Below are 19,237 nucleotides of genomic sequence, written 5' to 3'. Positions count from 1 at the left end.
GGCCTGGCTGGCTGAGTGGGTGTCCTTTTCTTTCCCACCATTCTTTATGGGACTCGCCAGAGGGAAGAGGACAAGGCTTCTATCAAAATCCTATGACATAATTCCTCCCAGGCTCGGTCCACTGATGTGAAAGGACAGCTTCTAAACTCTTTTGTCAGCTGTAAGTGCTGTGTGAGCATAGAGCTGCTTATTATTCCTGATCTAAAATGTGAAGTGGGGGATTAAACTGTGGGTTTGGCTTTTCTCACACCATCCTCTTCTCATTCCATCAGGAGCTGGCACGTAGCAGGTGCTCAATATGAGTGTGAATGCAAGCATTGATTTTATTTGAATGATTACGTGTTAATCCCTGCGATGGGGAATGACTCAAGAAAACATTTTTTGTTAAATAAACACCGGAAAATTTTGTTATTGACTGAGTACTTGATGATCTACCTCTTTGATATACCTTCACATCTCTGTAATCCTTTGAATGTAGGAGACTTGGAAACATTTTTGCATGCCAAGATGTCCAGTTTTGACGAACCTTCCTGTTTTCTTTAACAGGTTGGAAAAGAGGAATCAACGTTTGTAAATATCAATAAGAAATCCAGTCTTCAGGACGCTAACGTAAGGTCTGTTGCTTCTTGTTTGAATGGGGAAACAATAGTACCTTCAGCATTATCCTCAAAACATTACTCATGAGGGCATTTGCTAATAAAATAAAGAGGAAAAAGAAAACAGAGAGAATGTGAGCCTGAAGCAAGAGGAGAGGACTGTCATAAACAACTTCCTTTATGCCTCAGAAATGCCACTTATTCTGTTTTAATATTTCTACCTGATGTACCAAAAAAGAAATCACTTTTGAGATGCTTCTCAGGCATGTAGATCTGACCTTGTCATTCCCCTGCTTAAAGTCACGGTGGAGTCCGGACTCCTTAACAGAGCATAGGGTGACCTTTATGACCTGGCTTCTGCTCCCTGTCCCAGCTCAGTTCATCCCTCTTCCCGTGGTCCATTCACACGCTCCTTATCTGAGCTCCTTGAAGTACTAGAACCACAAATGTTCTTTAAAGCCTCCAGGCTACCACCAACCCAAACCCAGAGGAAAACCTCCCTTTCCTGATCTCATAGAAAGCAGACACTCTTCCCCTCCCAGCCCAAGTGAGTAACAACCTGTAGATCATGGCAGCCCCATTGACGCCTTGGCAGCCTGCTAACATTGGTGGGGGTCTCCCTAGGATAGAGTTTCCTAAAATGGGTCCAAGGAGCACTGCAACCATATTTTGTTAAAACCAAAGACTCAGGTCCTACTCCAGACCCTTCAGATCCTTTGGTGGAAGACGGGGTGGGTGTTGTTGTGGGGGGAGGGGGGAGGGGGGGAAGGGAGCGTGGTTGTGGTAGGGGAGGCTAGGAATAAGAATTTCAAAAACACCCAAGGTGACATAGGAACCACTACCCTGGGGAATACTTGATGCTAAAAATAAAGCCTAATATTTCTCTATGTCATCTCATGATGCCTGGCCCATGTTCTTGGTATAAATTTGTCTTCCTCCAGAGACCCATACCCAGCTGCCTCTTGGACTTTTCAAAACCTTAATTCATCTCTTCCCACCCTACCCTACTGTCCCTTCACCAGTTTTCCTATCTTGGTCAGTGGCATCGTTACCTACCTGTGATCCAGACCTGAGGCCGGGGAGTCCTTGACCGTTACCTACCTCATGCCCTCATCTAATTAGTCACCAAGTCCTGCCAATTTGACTTTCATATTATCACCCACATCCATCCTCTCCTCTTCAGGACCCTCTTCCCGGCCTACCCCCGGGCCTCACCATTTCTCATCCTGGATAACCACTACTGCAGTCTTCTAAGATGCTCCCAACTGGCCTGCTCTCACCAGCATCCTTTGATGCTCTAAGGGCCTTTCTAAAATGCAAGTCTGACCTTGCCACTCCCTTGCCTAAAACCTTCAGTGACTGCCTTTGCCTTCAGCGTAAACAGCTCATCCTGAGGTGCCTCAGGCCCTGGCCTCTGCTTTCCCCTCTAGTCACAATCCCCTGCTCTTCCAATGGGACCTTACCCATCAGCAGTTCCGGGTCTCCACTCTGTCTCCCACCTTGGAAGTCTTACCTCCATCTGGTTGAGTGTAAATCCCTCCTTGAAGCTTTCCAGACACCAACCATTTCACCCAAGCAAAGTTATGTGCTCCCCTATGTGTTCTTCCAGGGACCACGTTCTGTTGACTCTGGGGTCCCAACTTGAGGAAATCATGAACCTAAAGTATGTTGACTCCAATTTCGTATTTGCTCATTCACATGTTTCTTTAACAAACATTTCCTGGGCACTGGCCACCTACCTATCGCCATATTAGGCATTGAATAGAAGGGAAGATGGAGGTCCAGAAGTGTTAACTGACTTGCTAGAGGTCCCTTGCTGAGAACCTCAATTTGTTTTGATGCCTGTTGGTCCCCGAAGGTAATTTCTGGTGTTTTAAGTGAAATCAGTCACGTACAAAAATGTGTAAAAGCTTTACCTTAAAATCACTGGTTTTGAGTAAACCCATTGGTTATCTGGCATATTTTCTTGAGGAAATATAAAAATGAAACTTAATTTTTAACATTTTCACCTAGACATAGAATTAAAATGTTTCAGAGTAAGTCTTAAAGGTCTTCTGATTATGCATTTTCACATGAAACACTCTAATCATTATTTATCTCTCTTTTTAAAAAATATATTCTGTGCTACGTTTAAAATAACATAGCTACCAGATTACTTGGAAGTAAAAACGGGTTATCCACAGGTTTCTCTTTACTCATTTTACTGGCGAAACCTGGTTATGAACCAAAACCTAAAATTAGGAGTGGGTGTTTTTGGCAGGGAAATTTTATGTGGTACCCCAATTATGTTCAGTTCCTGCTTGCTGTATTTTCTTCCCTATGATTTTTTTGGTTTTGGCTTTTCTGTGGTATTTTTAAATAATTTTATGTAATAAGTAAAGAGGAGGGAATAAAAAGGATATCTTGACTGTCAATGTTATTAAGGTATAAATTAACTGAGAAAGCAGTCCCTATAGCCAAAATCAGACCATAAACCTTTTTATTGGTGGTGTTCTGCTTTTCTGGTGTGTCTCTAGAAGTCCTATTCCTATACGTGTGGAAACTACCCAACCAGCTGCGGAAAAGCCGGAAATCAAGCCTCCCCGAGTGCGGAAGTTAACGAGACAATACAGCTTGTGAGTTCTATGCTGCAGGTTTTTCAATTATAACAACAAAGGTGATGCTCAATGTCCAGTTGTAAATGCTTCTTAACCCTTCACACCATTCCCAAAGAGCTATCCCAAAAATAGAGTCTGTTTCCAATTTAAGTCATAGTGGGACTGGATCTTTCTCCCCGAAAACATGACATGATTGGCATATGTATTCATCATTGATTGCTGTGTAACAAATTACTCCAAGATTTAGTGGCTTAAAACAATCCACATTTATTACCTCACAGTTTCTGTGGTTGGGAATCCAGGCATGGCTTAGCTGGGTCTTCTGGGTTAGAGTGTCCCTTAAGGCTGCCTTCCAGGTGTTGGCAAGGGCTGCAGTCTCATCTGAAGTCTCATTCATGCCGTGTGGGACAGGATTCAGTTCCTTGAGGGCTGCTGGACTGAGGACATCATTCGTTGCTGACTGTTGGCTGGAGGTTGCCCTTAGTTCCTAGTCATGTGGACCTCTGCCGCTTTCTCCATAGGAGAAAACACACAAGAAGAGCCAGAGAGAGCGCTAAGAAGGTGACATCACAGTCTTCTATAACCTAATCTCGGAAATGACATCCCATCACTTTTGCCCTATTCTGTTCATTTGAAGCAAGTCCCTAGATCCAGCCTACACTCAAGGAGACAGGCTTCTTCAGGGGCACAAGTAGCAGAAGGGGATCAGGGGGAGCCATAGCGGATACTGCCTCCATGGTGCCGTAGTGAAACGGTAGCATTTTCTGTCCACAGAGCCAAAGCTGATCCCTAAGCTATAGGAAGGAAGAGCCATAGTCCTGTAGGAAGAGCCATAGTCCAAAGTGTCCCAGAACCGCCAGGACCTGTCCAGTTCTGTTCAGCTTAACAAAAGTTGTTTTGGCTACCATGTGCACAGGGATATTCTAGGCACTGTGGGGGAAGAACAAAGTGACTTTGACAATTCCCATGCAAGGACTCATAATTTATTAGAGGGAGAGACAGATTTCCCTCTAATAAATTATAATTATAATCCAAAGAAGACAGGCAAATGCTACAGTAAGGGTGGTGATATATTAGCATAATCACAATGGTAGTTAGAATTTCTTGACCTTGGCTATGGCCCAGGTATCGTGCCTGGATGTATAATTGGTCAGAGAGCTGCAGGGGGATCTTTGGGTGCAGTGGAAAGCGTGGGGCTCTGGAGTTAGAAAGGCTTCTAGTTTACTGTTACAAGCTCTTGGGAAAATTACTCTTTGAACGTCTCCTTCGTCTGTAAAATGGGTAAGGATTTTGTGAGGGTAAACATGAGATAATGTGGGTAAAGCCCTAGCTTTCAGCCTAGCCCTGGCTGAAAGATGAGTTAGTTCCCCTTCCTTTTTCTTATGGACCTGAAGCCTCTGAAGAGGTCAAGTTTAGGAGGTACTGAGAGTACAGAGTATAGGACAAGGAGTGTAACTCCAGATGCAGTTCTCAAACAGCCAGCTCAGGCCTGCCACTTGCACCTTGTGAAAAGGAGAAGAAAGGGGAGTGCAGTTTCAGGGCAGACACATCCCACCTCATTAGTGTTAATAGAAGTTTCTTGACAGTATAGCAGCTGTATTTCCTAGGGAAGCCAAAACGAGTAAGATTCAAATAATTAGCAGTCCTAATGATCTCTGGGGGACAAATTAAACCATGAAAAATCTGCTCCCCTGAGGATAAAGCTGGTAGGATTAACCTTTCACATTTCAGAACTCAAAATGTTATTATCACCCATTTGGGATATGTAATCACTTTGGAAGCAATGACTAACACATGACCTGGAAGGAAAGAAAATTTAGCTAACTCACCAAATTGCCTCTTTTAAGGAAGCCATTGTCAAACCTCTAACTTCATGTGTATTTCTCAAGATACCCCAAAGTATTCTGCTTTGAAAATCAAAGAATGGCAGCATTTTTCCCATTAGTAGTAAATAGCAAAATTGATGGATGAGATTTTCCCAGTTTTAAGTTTTCATCCCATAAATAGTAATGGTACTGTTGACACTCGTTACCACTTCTTTACTCGTCTCTTCCACTCATAGATATTGATAAAGTTAATAAACACTTGGTTGGGGATACAGATTGGAAAACCTCAGATTTCCCATTTCCTAAAAAGTAATTCTGCATCATTAGTTTTGAGATGCAGGGATGTGTGTGCCCTTTTTAGCTGTTACAGTATTCCTAGTTCCTAGGCCAGAATTATGTGTGCTTGTTTAGGTTTTAGGGTACTCCATCAAAGCATCATGATATTCAGGTGCTCTGAAAAAGTTTTCAAACTGCTGCTTTTTAGGATATAAACAAAAATCTCAGCTGTGTTCTTTTCTTGAAATACGGCACAGGGAGGAAAGGTGTGGCTGCCGTGTGCAGAGTGAAAGGAGAAGCAAACTCTGCAAACAGTTGAAGGCAGGTCAAAGCATCATCTTTATATTGATGTCAGCTGGTATGTTTAGAAAATGATGAGCTGCTTAATTTTTACCCAGATATATAATTTAACTATGTATTTAAACATAGTGTAAAAATCTAAAGGTATTCAGGCAAGACAGAAAAGTCCAAAGAGAAAAGTAACTAATTCCCTAGAATCACACCGTCAAAAATAACCAATGTTCACATTTATGACTATTACTCTAGACATTTTTCTATGCATATATTGTTAAAATAGAAATCATTTCAAAGAAAAGACTCATACTACTACATAAAATTTTACTTATTAAAATGTTTCATGAATTTACCTTAGACACCAGGTGTTCGTCATACATCACATTGATAGCATAAGCTATCTGGCATAGCTCAAGGTCTTAGGTGTGCAAAGACACACTTATCCAGCAGGATATTCCAAGGGTCCAGAGGTTCTCTCAGGAGCTTGTCAGTGGCCAGTGGTTCCTTTGGAATGTACAGGGTTTGAGCATCTGGGGCCTGCTGAGTTAGGCCTTTCCTGTGCAGGCAGCAATCTGGCTGGCAGCAGGGGAGAGGGAACTTGTCTATTTCTATAAATTTGAGAAAATACTGTCCATGCTAAGGGTGGGGGATTGATGGTGCTGCTCTGTGCTGGGATGATCAGATCAGAAGAGCTTCCAGCCTTGACGTACCTTGTGGGAAGTCAGGCCTTCCCAACAAAGCCAAGTCCTGGAGATAAGCCCCAGCTGCCGTGAGGGAGACTTCTCCCACATGGTGACTTCCTGTCTAGTGTCCTTTCCATCCTGGCTCATCCCACTCGATCAGAGAGGGTCGAAGACCAGAGCTGCTTGGCCCCAGAACAATTGTGTGCAACTCCTTCTCTATAATCAGTTTATCACACCAAAGAGACAGTTGCTGTTAGGCCACGAAAGGAGTCATTACACCCTTCGCTCAGAACAGGAGGTTCCTACAAGTCTTATGCTTACCCTCCTAAGGGAGGCTCCTCAGAATAACATCCCTTGGTTTGGTGGTTCCTCAAAACATTAAACATAGAACTACCATACAACTCAGCAATTCCACTCCTATGTGGAATTTCAGTTCAAAAGAGTTGAAAGCAGAGACTCAAACAAATGTTTGAACACCAGTGTTCATAACGGCACTATTCACAATAGCTAAAAGGTGGAAACAACCCAATTGTCCATCAACAGATGAAGGGATAAACAAAATACAGTCTGTCCATACAATGGAATGTTACTCAGCCATAAAAAGGAATGACATTTTGACTTATGTGATGACATGGATGGACCTTGAAAACATTATGTTCAAACAAGCCTGATACAGAAGAACATTTGCTGTATGATTCCACTTATACGAGGTACCTAGACTAGTTAAATTCATCCGGACAGAAAGCATCGTGGGGGAGGGGTGTGGAATTTCCCCTTTACCCTTTTTGAGTTCTTGTGGCTGGACTAATAATAAACTGAAAAGGTTAAAAAGAAAGAAATTTTAATTCATGCACATGGAGGTCTCATAGAATTGGAACCTAAGAAGTGCCCAAAGCAGGCAGCTTTTCTACTTTTTAGACAAAGAAACAATAAAGTTGTGAGGAATTGACAGGTGCTCATTTAGTGAAGAATCTAGACAGAGTTTGGGCTCAGGGTAGTAACTTAAAGAAGTAACAGGGTTTGTTTATACAGGCCTCTAGGCCCAAATCCCCTGACTCTGATGATAAAGGGGTCCTTCTATCTTCAGGTACAGGGAGTACACCTTTCACACGAGAGATTTATTTCCTGCTTTCAGGGAGACAGAAAGGAGGGTCAGAGTGTTGGCCATTTCTTAAGTAACTTTAATTCAAAATAATCAATATGACAGACCTTTACACCATGTAACAAGCAGAAAGGAGAAAGTCTGTCAGAAATTAAGGAATAACTGGGGCTTCCCTGGTGGCGCAGTGGTTGAGAGTTTGCCTGCCAATTCAGGGGACACAGGTTCGAGCCCTGGTCCGGGAAGATCCCACATGCCGCGGAGCAGCTAAGCCCGTGGGCTACGACTACTGAGCCTGCGCTCTAGAGCCCGTGAGCCACAACTACCGAGCCCACATGCCACAACTCCTGAAGCCCACACGCCTAGAGCCCATGCTCTGCAACAAGAGAAGCCACTGCACTGAGAAGCCCATGCACCGCAACAAAGAGTAGTCCCTGCTCGCCGCAACTAGAGAAAGTCTGCGTGCAGCAACAAAGACCCAACACAGCCAAAAATAAATAAATAAAATAAATAAATTTATTTAAAAAAAATTAAGGAATAACTTTTTACAACATTTTAGTTACAATTTAACATCATGAAGAGGAGAAGAAAACTTGAGGTCCTAAACAAAGTTTCAATATTCTCTTGGAAACCAGTACAAACTATATTGATAAATATTTATTTCTAATTTAAATGCCAAAAGTAATTACTTTTTCTTACTAACTACCACAGGAAAAAATTACCCTAAGTTGTTTTTAAAATGCAAATTTTCATAACTAGGATATTACATCTCATAGTTAATACATATTTTGCTTAATAGTAAAACTATCTCTTACCGGATTAATTAAAAAATCCTGGGCCCTCGGGCCATCCCCCAGCCCTGGAAAACACTGGCTGCCCCAAGGGGGCAGCTTGGCTGCTGGCGGTTTGGCAGATCAGGAAGGGAACGAGGAGAAAAGCAAACGGCCGTCTCTTCCCCGCTCCAGAGCGTGCTCGCGTTCCTGCTGGGGCTTTCGAGAATCTCGAGGCAATCTTGCAAGCCGTATTTGAACTGGCCAAAGACAACTTCAGACCTGTATAATGTAACAGAAAAGGTCAGAAAACATTAGGCAGTAGAAGTGTGAGCATATTAAGTAAGATGAACGTCTCGGGAAGCAGTTGCGGAGGCCCCAGTTCTGCAGATGTATCTAATGACTTTAAGGATCTTTGGCCAAAACTAAAGGAGTATCATGATAAAGAAGTACAAGGTCTACAAGTAAAAGTAACCAAACTGAAAAAGGAACGAAGTTTAGATGCACAGAGACTAGAAGAATTCTTCACCAAAAATCAACAGCTGAGAGAGCCACGGAAAGTCCTTCATGAAACCATTAAAGTTTTAGAAGATCGATTCAGAGCAGGATTATGTGATCGCTGTGCGGTAACTGAAGAACATATGCGGAAGAAACAGCAAGAGTTTGAAAATATTCGACAGCAGAATCTTAAACTTATCACAGAGCTTATGAATGAAAAGAATGCAGGAAGAAAATAAAAATCTTTCTGAACAGCTGCAGCAGAAAATTGAGCATGATCGACCACGTCAAGCACCCGGTCTTGAATCTGAGGAAGATGTTATTCCAGATTCACCAATAACAACCGTTTCATTTTCGGGCGCTAACCGACTACGAAGGAAGGAGAACCTCCACGTCCGACACGTAGAACCAACACATACTAAACTGGAGCACTCTGGGTGTGCACGTGAATGGAGAAAAGTACCACAGTCTTCAACTCATTCACAACGTAAACATAATGAACGTGAAATTCTAGTGGCTGACACGTGATCAGAGTCAAGCTCCAGTGGCCAACACACATGGAAAAAGCAGTTATCCTCCTGATGATTTAGTGCAGTTGTTGCTGAAAGACTTGGACTTAGTGTTCAAGATGAGTCTGAATCTCGAGGTCCTATGAGCCTTCTTGGTGATGAGCTCTACCACTGTCTGGAAGGAGATCACAAAAAACCTTTTGAGGAATCTAGAAGAAATAGTGAAGATAGTTTAAGATTTTCAGATTCGAATTCAAAGACTCCTCCTCAAGAAGAATTGACTACTCGGGTATCATCTCCTGTATTTGGCGCTACCCCTAATGTGAAAAGTAATTTAGGTTTGAATACAAGTTTGTCCCCTTCTCTTTTAGAGACTGGGAAAAACACCATCTGTAAACAACGCCTTTCAGCAACACTTCTAATTCTAGACCAGAGAAACCTAGATCAAAATCTGAAGATGGTGCCCTTTTCACACATCATAATATCGGGGCTGAAGTGAAGAAGATCACTAACCAGTCATCTTCTAATAAGCAGGTGCTTATAAATAAAAATACAAGTGAACAGGATAGTATTGATCACATTAAAGATACTGTTACTGATAAACATGTGGTACCCCTGAAATCACTGGGAGGCCGAATCAAAAGGAAGAAAATCAAGGAAGAAAGTGAAGATGAAGTAAGCTGCCCCCAAGCCTCCTTTGATAAAGAAAATGCTTTTCCTTTTCCACCGGATAGTCATTCTTACATGAATGGAGACTATGTGATGGATAAACCTCTGGATCTGTCTGATCGATTTTCACCTATTCAGCGTCAAGAGAAAAGCCAAGGAAGTGAGAACTCTAAAGTCGGGTTTAGGCAAGTGACTCTCTATGAGGTTTTGAAGCCTGTTCCAAAGGGCTCTTCCTCAAGCCATAAGGCCTTGAGTGGGAGCTGTGCGTTAACCAAAGATTCCCCAGAAGAGCCCAGCAGTTTACAGGAGTCCCTCCTCCAGTCCTTGAGTAAATCTCCAGATAATAAAACACTGTTACAAATAAAGGAAGAAAATTCTATCTTTAAAATTCCTCTACATCCACGTGAAAGTTTGGAGACAGAGAATCTTTTTGATGACACGAAGGGTGCTGGTTCTCGTGAGCCTCTAAAAATAAAAACCAGGTCAGTCCATGGAGCATGTGAACTTGCATCAGTTCTTCAGTTAAATCCGTGTAGAATTGCTAAAACAAAGTCTCTACAAAACAACCAAGATGTATCCTTTGAAAACATCCAGGGGAGTATAGATCCAGGAGCAGACCTTTCTCAGTATAAAATGGATATCACTGTAGTAGATACAAAGGAGGGCAGTCAGTCAAGATTAGCAGGAGGAGAGACAGTGGACATGGACTGTACATTGGTTAGTGAAAGTATGCTTTTAAAAATGAAGAATCAAGGGCTTCCCTGGTGGCGCAGTGGTTGGGAGTCCACCTGCCGATGCAGGAGATGCGGGTTCGTGCCCCGGTCCGGGAAGATCCCACATGCCACGGAGCGGCTGGGCCCGTGAGCCATGGCCGCTGAGCCTGCGCGTCCGGAGCCTGTGCTCTGCAGCGGGAGAGGCCACAACAGTGACAGGCCCGTGTGCCGCAAAAAAAAAGAAGAAGAATCAAGAGCAGAAGGGAGAAAAAAGTCCAAATGGAGAAAGAAAAATGAATGATAGCTTGGAAGATATGTTTGATCGGACTACACATGAAGAATATGAATCCTGTTTGGTGGATAGCTTCCCCCAAGTAGCAGATGAAGAGTTGTCAACTGCTACAAAGAAACCAAACTCTCCTGGTGATAAACAAGATAAAGTCGAACAGAAAGCATTTGTGGAGCTATATTTTAAAGATGATGAAAGAGAGACTAGCTTACAAAATTTTCCTCATATTGAGGTGGTCCGGAAAAAAGAAGAAAGAAGAAAATTGCTTGGACACACGTGTAAGTAATGTGAAATTTTTTATGCAGATTTTCCAGCAGAAGAAAGAGAAAAGAAGTTGGCTTCCTGCTCAAGCCACCGATTTCGCTACATTCCACCCAACACACCAGAGAATTTCTGGGAAGTTGGTTTTCCTTCCACTCAGACTTGTATGGAAAGAGGTTACATTAAAGAAGATCTTGATCCTTCTCCTCATCCAAAAAGACGGCAGCCTTACCATGCAATATTTTCTCTGAAAGGCAAAGAGCAGAAGACATAAATGTTGAAGCAAAAACAGGAGAGATGACAATATTCTTTTTATTTATAGTTAAGGTTGGTATTAAACATTGATTTTTTTGATCTTCTGAAAACTGATTTATAAATCATTTTTCTATTGAAAATGTTTTTAAATGGCATTTACCCATCACACAGACGACTGTTTAAAAATGGATAAGTTGGGCTTCCCTGGTGGCACAGTGGTTGAGAGTCCGCCTGCCGATGTAAGGGACGCGGGTTCGTGCCCCGGTCCGGGAAGATCCCACATGCCGCGGAGCGGCTGGGCCCATGAGCCATGGCCGCTGAGCCTGCATGTCCGGAGCCTGTGCTCCACAACGGGAGAGGCCACAGCAGTGAGAGGCCCGCGTACCGCAAAAAAAAAAAAAAAAAAAAAAAAAAAATGGATAAGTTTATGTCGTATTTTCTTGCTTTTGCACCTTTAAAATAACAAGGTGCTTTCATTTTGCACTCTGAGTTAAAAGTTGTTTATTACTTTATTTGGTAATACCTAATTACAATTTTGAAAAGACGAAAAAAAAAATCCTGCAGATGTTTCCAGGAATAAACTTTCGATGATGATGGTAATTCAATCTTTCCTTCAGGGTCTTCAAAAAAATGCTATATAAAAAACATATTAAGCTTTTTCTCCATGTAATTTTATTAAAATAAAAACAACTCTATCCTAATAAAAAAGAATCAATATGCCATTGTGGCATATTTGGGGGTGGCCCACCCTGAGCCTCAACAGCAGAGCAAATGTTACCAGGGTCTGCGGAGAGGGGGCCACGAGGAGCTGTCGTTCAGTGAGTGCAGAGTTGCTGTTGGGATGATAAAAAAATTTGGCGTATAGATAAAGTCCTTGTTATACAACATTGTGAATGTGTTTGAGCCCCTGGATTGTAAACTGACAAATGGATAAAATGATAAATATTACATTATACATATTTTCTCATCATAAAACATTGTTTTAATCCCCGGGCAAGTGACAGAAAATCCAGCCCAGACTTGCTTTGGCTGAAGGTCAACATATCGGCCCCTGTAAGCTGGACATCTGGTAGACATCTGTTTGGGAAGCCCCCAATCCCCACCCTAGCTGTCCCAGCCCTCCCCACCTCCCTCCACTCCCCTCAGCCTGTTTATTATTGTAATGAGCAGAGCTTCATGTGCTTCTAGTAACCGCAGTGATGAAGACGACCTCCCTCCAGACCTGGCCGAGGCAGCGGGAGCGACCACAACTCCAGCCATGGCCACCACCATGGCCACCACCACACAAGTCTCAGTGCCGCTGGCATCCCCCAAGGTCCACAAACTCAGCTCGCCTCAGAATTCAGAAGGCAAGGGCCAGCTGTCCCCAGGGGCCAAGGTACGGCGGAAAAGCCCTGAGGAGTAGCTATACTTGCCGAGAACTCTGCATAAATTGTGTGTGGCATCTGTATGCATTTAAACTTTGCATCATCAAGTCTGTGCACTCGTAAAGCTACAGTAAGAACCACCAAAGCATGTGTTTTATATAACCTGTCCCTGAAAGATAACCACGTATGAGAGACAAATGGTATAATATAAAAGCATGTATTCCGTACTTGAAGGGAAATTTAAGAGATTTTTGAGGGCAATTTTAGTTTTAGAATATCATCCCTACAAAAGCTGTTACTCTACTGTGAAGACAGAAAGCAAGAAATGGGTTTTTATCCCCCATAATGGAAAATTTGGAGGAGTAAAAACATAGAGGTATCCCTATCCCATTCCTTTTATGGGATAGCCTGTGTTAACAGTTTGAAAGCGGGAAATATTATTCTATTTGTCACTCTGAAATTTCAGGAAGTTGCCAATGATGTGAATGGGCTGTAACTAAGGCACAAGACATTTCTCTTGGTTTCCTTTGAGTGACGCTTAGCTGTGGTCACTCTTCAGCAATTGGTCCCAAGGCGGTCACGTGTCTTGCTCTCCAAGCAGATGCTGAGTCAAAGGTTGCTTGGTCTGTGGACCCCGCTGAGGAACACTGTGTGCATGAGGTGGGGCCCCTAATGCAAGATTGGAACCTTAGAGTCTTGGGGGCCAAGACTTGGGGCCCAACTGCTCCTTTCAAACACCTATGGCTGCTTGAAACAAGTAGTCACTCCACAGCCCTTGTTTCTCCGAGCCTCAGTTTCCTCTTCCCAAAAAAGAGAATAAGATCTGCTACGATGCCCAGCTCATGGGTCCAGCAGAGATTAAAGTGCTTGTGCAAACAGGATGCCCGAGGCTTCTGTAGCTCCAGGGATCATGATTCCTGGTAACATCTAAGTAACAATGGTCCAGGCCGCATCGTGTATGACTGAGGCCAGTCTTTCACAGGGTCCCTTCCCGGGGTTTCTGGGAATACCTCTGTGTCCAGCAGGATCCGGCTGGATCCCTCAGCCAGTGACTGGCCCAGACTGAGGCTCCCCACTTTTCTGTAGATCACCTCCTGGGAACTGGAGTTGGGTTCCCCTCCACTGTGCTGAGTCCCTAGCGCTGCTTTGTCCCAAGTGTGGACACAGGCTCCTCTGTATATCCCAGGCCATGGTTAAAACCACGCAAAAACATTTACAAAACAGAAGGGAATTCAGTGGAGATGCAGGCAACATCGTACCAGAAGCCACAAGGCTCCCTCTTCTGGCCATCTCTTTCCTTAGGGTCCTGCTTGCACCAAGTAAATGCGACTTATTTTTTTCCACAGAGGGTTTCAAGGCCCCCCATGCTGCTGAGGTACCCCCAAGGCAAGGCGAAAAAAAAATTTTCCCAAAAAATGAACGTGATTTTCAGAGGTACCAGCTGAAAATCACTCTCCTACCATAAAGCTCTTCCTCGTTATTGTGCAGATGAGTTCAGCTCCTTGAGGTCTTGATCCAGGTTGAGGTCTTTACTCTCTGTTTATATATTCAAAGCAGTCTTTGAAGTGTTTTCCCCCCAAAGGCCAGTCAAAGAGCAGTCAAAGCATTTAAGAAAAATTGTTTGCAGCTTCAAAAAAGACAGTTCTCCACCCTATACCCTACTTCTACCCATTAAGATTTCAGAAAAACTCAGGGTTTGGTGTCAACATTTTGTACACTACTGAGTTAAGAGAACTCTGGTGGGGGTTGGCATGATAATGAGTTCAGTGTTAGAAAAGGGGAAGAGGAGAGAGGTCAGGACCGTCTGTATCTTCTGTTGAAATTCCACTGTCAGTCCAGAGCCGGCGCTAACTGGGATATTTTTCTCTGCCTTTGTAGAGCCCCTCTGACCGAGGAGGTGCCTTTACCTTGGAGCCAGGTGATCTGCTGATGGATTTCACAGAAGCCACTCCTCTGGTAAACTTCCCATTTTGCTAAAACCAGAAAAGCCACAGACCATAGAAACACCTTGGCAGTGGGACGGATGGACAGAGGTGGGCATCGCTGCTGGGAAGGCTCTTCCTCTTGTCCTGCGCACAGCCTGGAGGCTCAGGGATCAGCTTTCTTCCAGGGTTCAGGCATCACGGGTCCCTCCACCTCACAGAGCCCCCGAGGGAGGGCCGCGCTCCCTGTCCTCTGAGGGTGGCTGCAGGGGCCCCACCCTGCCTGTCTGCTGCTCCTCCGTGCTTCCGTCTCGGCTTCTTGGCTTCCTGGGCTGCATGCCCGCCATGCATGCCCGCCCTGGGACATCTCTTGCTGTCTCCTGCAACAACATGCTCCGGCCTAGAGTACCAGCTCAAGGCCTCACCTAGGTTTCTAGGCCCCTCGTGCCTCCCTACCATCCTCCATCCTCTGCATAGAGGTCTCTCCTTCAGGCTGGGATGCCTGCAGGTGGGAAGCCCTTTCAGGGAAGGGAGCACTGAGCCAGGAGTCATGCAGGCCAGACCTGGCTCCACTCTCCGCTGTTCACCTTAAGAGCCTTGTCACTGGATAGTTGCTGCCCCATCTTCTGTCAAATGAGGATGTCGTTGTTTGCCCTGTCTGCCTAAGAGTATTGTAAGGATCACATGAGAGAGAGAGCCCCACATATAAAGCACCATAAATGTGTATAAGATATTATAAACGTGATTAGATGACACAGGCAAAATTGGATGTATCTTAGGCTGGGCTCAGCCTAATACCCAAGTATACTGGAGCATAAATCATGGTGCACGAATTTGGCATGTGAGTCAAAACGTGAGCCAAGTCAAAAACTGTCTCCTGAGAACTTACTCTGCACCTGGCTGCGTACGAGGCTCTGGGAATGGATAGGGCAGCTAGAGGCTGGAGGGGGCTCAGGTTGGTAAAGGGTCAGGATCAACAGGAGAGACGTGTGGAAGATGCTTGGGGAGAAGCCAGAAGTGGGAGTCATTCAGGACTGGCTCCCTGGACAAGGGTGTGGTGGATGGGAAGGATTTCTGGAAGGCTTTCAAGAGGGGACAAATGAGGCAAAATGCTGTCCAGGCTTTAGGAATGATCACTGCTCCTGCCTCAGCTAGCACAAGGAAATCATCTGTGATTTATGCAACTATACCTCTCTTCTGGAGAGCTGGTACAGTCTGAGAGCTTCGAGTCAGCGCCTTCAGATAAACTGATTGAGAACTGACAGTGGGCAACACCCAGCTCGGGGACCTGCAGAGTTACTTCCTTCCCATGCTCAAGTAAATGGAGCTGGGTATTCATGGCCTTTTTGTTAGACAGATTGCCAAGATAGGGTAACCCGGAAACACCTCATCGCCCCTTTGCCCAGATTGGGAAACTGAGTCCCAGAGTGGGGTAATCACCCAGGGACCAAGCTGGAGCTGGAGCCCAGATGTTCTGGCTCTTTCTCTGGTGCCCTTTGCATCTAATTGAACTAAATCTGGACTCCTCTTTAGGGAACTTACCATTTTGGAGAAGAGCAATGCCTGGAAGAAGGGCTGTGTTTCAAACACTCTAAGAGAGTCTGTATAAACTGCTACTGCTGTGGGACCCTGTGCCTAACCCTGTCTGGGGGCACTAGGAAAAAGAAGGCTTCATGTTGCTAGGGTTTTAAGGTATGAGTAGGAGTTTGCCAGATGGAGGAAGTGGACCAAAGCATTCTATGCAGAAGGTACAGCATGAGCAAAATAATGATTACTTATTATTATTTAAAAGGTCTGCTGGATCTAAGAACTAGGGTTAGTTTACAAAAAAATACATCATGGCTTTGACAGGAGTGATGGGATTCCCTTAAAAACCATTGTGTTACAGATCCAGCTTGTGGATTTAACTGCCTCACCTTTTCTGTGTTTGGCGTAACAGACTGAGATTAGAAAGGAAGCAGCGTCTGGCAGGGACCCAGAGGTCCCCTGATCTCAGGTGCCAATGCCTACCAAGTTACTGTCCAGTCTCTGCTTGCACCCCTCCAACAGCAGGGAGCTTATTCCGTGTCCCCAGGACACTTTGCTTGTGTCTCTGGGCAGCTCTGACCGAGCTCTGAAACAGGGTCCAGGTGCTGCACTGCCCAGCCACGGGACAGCTGAGGTGTTTGTACAAGACACAGCTGCCCACGTCACAGCTGAAGTTTGCAGTGAATACCTTTTTTCAAGATGAAGCATCCTTCTTCTTATTTGTGCGGATTTGAGGCACAAGTGCATGTTCACAGAGCACGTGCACACAGAAGGTATGCTGGAGGGCTAGTATTTCGGGCTTTCCTTGGCATCATTGGCTTTGACCTTACTTCACCCCAGAGACCTATCTCCATGAGTGCCGAAGCGTCCTAGAGGGGAAGAGGGACTCCAGCAGCCTGCTTCTCCCTTTGTCTGGTCCTCTTACCTCCATCTCCTCCATTTGTTCTTCCCAGCATCAAAGAAATGCGAGCTGCAGCCCTTTCTGCCCTTGATGTTAGGGTGATGGGGGGCGTGGCATCTGTGTGTCTAAAGACAGCCAAGGAAGGCTAGACTTAGGGTCTGGGGCTGGAAGAAAGTCTTAAAGCTGTGTCCCTGCCCTGGTTCCTCAGGCCAGAGCTAGAAGGACAGGGAGCTGGAGAGAGAGGAGTGGGACAGATTTTCTTGCCTTCATTAAACCAAGACACTATTGGAGCTAGTTTAACCCTTAATGTCTCTTTACCCTTATGATCCAGTCTCTGCATGGAATGAAACATGGTCCAAACAGCCAAGAATGATAAAAAAGATTCAGTCTTTAACTGGCGTCTCTTAAGATAATGAAAGAAGATTAAATGAACACCTCCTGGTAACAGTTCTTGAATCTCATTTTGCTTCTCTCTTAATTCTCTTGCACCTTGCACTTCCCCAAGGACTTACATCCCCAAACTCTCCACAAAAACATTCTTTCTAGCTTCACTCTTGTAGCATCCCCTGCTTTTTCCCAACTCTTTTCTTCTGTAATCCCCAACTCTGTTATTACGTAGCTCAATGTAGCAATCCAAGTCCTACAACCTCTGCAGCTCTGTTGTCTGCCCGTTCCTGGAATCTGCATTGTAGACTCTTCAAGATCAGATAAGAGTTTCTGCCTGGGAGGGAAGCAGGTGTGAGGATGGGAAGGGAAGAAGGCAAGTGAGTGAAGACAGCACGCACTCTCCCTCTGGTGTTCTCATTTGGTGTGCAGGGGGGTGTGGGTGTCGGTAGAGTGTGGGGTGTTAGAAGGTGGGCACATGGACACATCAATCATGTTGACCTTGGGATGCAGAGTCCCACCCTCTACTCCAGGTCAGTCATGCCAGCTTCCTTCCCCAGGTAACGCAGACCGTGAACACCCATACCTTCTGTGTCTCTGATGCTCTCTCTTTGGGGCGTGTCCCTCCCTGGTCCCCGTACTGCAAGAACCACTCACCCAGCTGCAGAGCATCATAATCCAGGTCTCGTCTGGGTCAGGGGACATTAGTCAGGAGTTCATGTGTCAGGGAGGAGATGGCCTGGCCAGAGGAAGGTTGTGTAGGGCCCGGAATGGGCCCTGGGTTGGGTGTCAGAAGAACTGAGTTTCCATTTGCCTCAATAACTTAGTTTTTATTTTGAACCTCATTCTAGCAGGAGAGCTGAAGCTTAAGCTCAAGTCAAATCAGGTGCCTCTTCAGTCTTCCTGGGGTTTCATCCGTGTTCTTCAGGGCATGGGGAGAGGGACGGAAGTCTCTTTAGTTCGTGAAGTCACCTATTTGCTGATACATCTGGGACACCCGCTGCTTCACTTATGCCCCTTTTGGGTGGGTGGAGATCGCGGTGCCGCTGGGATGTGAATCCGTATCTGCTGGACACAACCACACAGCCATTCTGCTCTGCTCTCCCATCTCTACCTGAGTAGAGGGGTGCAGGTCCCCACTGCTCTTTAATCCCTGTCCCCCAGCCTCTGCCTATGAACGGGGGGCCCAGAGACCCTTTGTGCAGCACTCACTAATGTCTACCCGTTCTCCCTTTCCTTCTGACTTCTCTCGCTTATCCTCAAGCTGGCAATCTCCTTTCTTATCTGGATGAAGGCTTACACATTTTCACCATCTTTTGTCTATGCCAAAACCTTTCTGTTCCCTAGAGGTCAGATTTTGGAACTCAAAAGCCATATAGAACCTAGGTGCCTAAATGTAGAAAAGACCCAAGGAGGAAAGGAAATACCAGGAGAAAACATAAATGGTATTTCAAAATAGTATCCTATTGCATGTGAAATCCTGTTCATTTACTACAAGTCAGAAGTGTGGGAGCCCCAGGGATGTTCTTTTGTTTAAATCCGCTCAGATGCATTTAGAAATTTGAGTTTCAAATCTGAGATCTAAATCTCCATTTAGAAAGGTCAGAGATGCTTGTGGGATGGACCAACCTTTCTTTACCATAAAAGTCCAATGCTGGGCAAAGCTTTAAGTCATCCATTATAATCTTCAGCACAGACACTGGTGGCCAGTACACATTTTGGCCTCAAGGCAGAATGTCCTTGTTTCTTGGTGATTTATGCCCTAGTAGCATCTTATAGAGCATAACATTTATCCTGAGGA

At 44.8% G+C, this 19,237-nt stretch overlaps 2 protein-coding genes across 5 annotated transcripts in view; both read left to right on the top strand.

Annotated features, from left to right (window-relative positions):
• EPB41L4B (erythrocyte membrane protein band 4.1 like 4B) overlaps positions 1 to 19,237 on the top strand; it is a 144,740-nt gene that overhangs the window by 110,207 nt on the left and 15,296 nt on the right. For 2 of the 4 annotated variants that reach the window (XM_079926007.1, XM_079926005.1), the window contains exons 19-22: positions 547 to 614; positions 3,113 to 3,211; positions 12,533 to 12,713; positions 14,581 to 14,658. In XM_079926007.1, coding sequence (XP_079782133.1) covers positions 547 to 614; positions 3,113 to 3,211; positions 12,533 to 12,713; positions 14,581 to 14,658 — 426 coding nt within the window. Of the gene's footprint in view, positions 1 to 546; positions 615 to 3,112; positions 3,212 to 12,523; positions 12,714 to 14,580; positions 14,659 to 19,237 lie in introns of all 4 variants that reach the window. The other 2 variants (XM_079926006.1, XM_079926004.1) reach the window with 1 other exon arrangement.
• LOC307188616 (DNA endonuclease RBBP8-like) lies at positions 8,427 to 11,480 on the top strand. The gene is given in 7 exon segments (XM_079926002.1): positions 8,427 to 8,862; positions 8,864 to 9,163; positions 9,165 to 9,226; positions 9,229 to 9,539; positions 9,545 to 10,589; positions 10,786 to 11,102; positions 11,106 to 11,480. Coding segments are annotated over 7 exon segments (2,658 nt in total). The 5' UTR covers positions 8,427 to 8,488; the 3' UTR covers positions 11,355 to 11,480.

Source organism: Stenella coeruleoalba (genome assembly GCF_951394435.1).
Source record: "Stenella coeruleoalba genome assembly, chromosome: 7".
NCBI lineage: Eukaryota > Metazoa > Chordata > Mammalia > Artiodactyla > Delphinidae > Stenella > Stenella coeruleoalba.
Note: the sequence above shows the minus strand (reverse complement) of the source record. Positions and strands in the feature narration are given on the sequence as shown.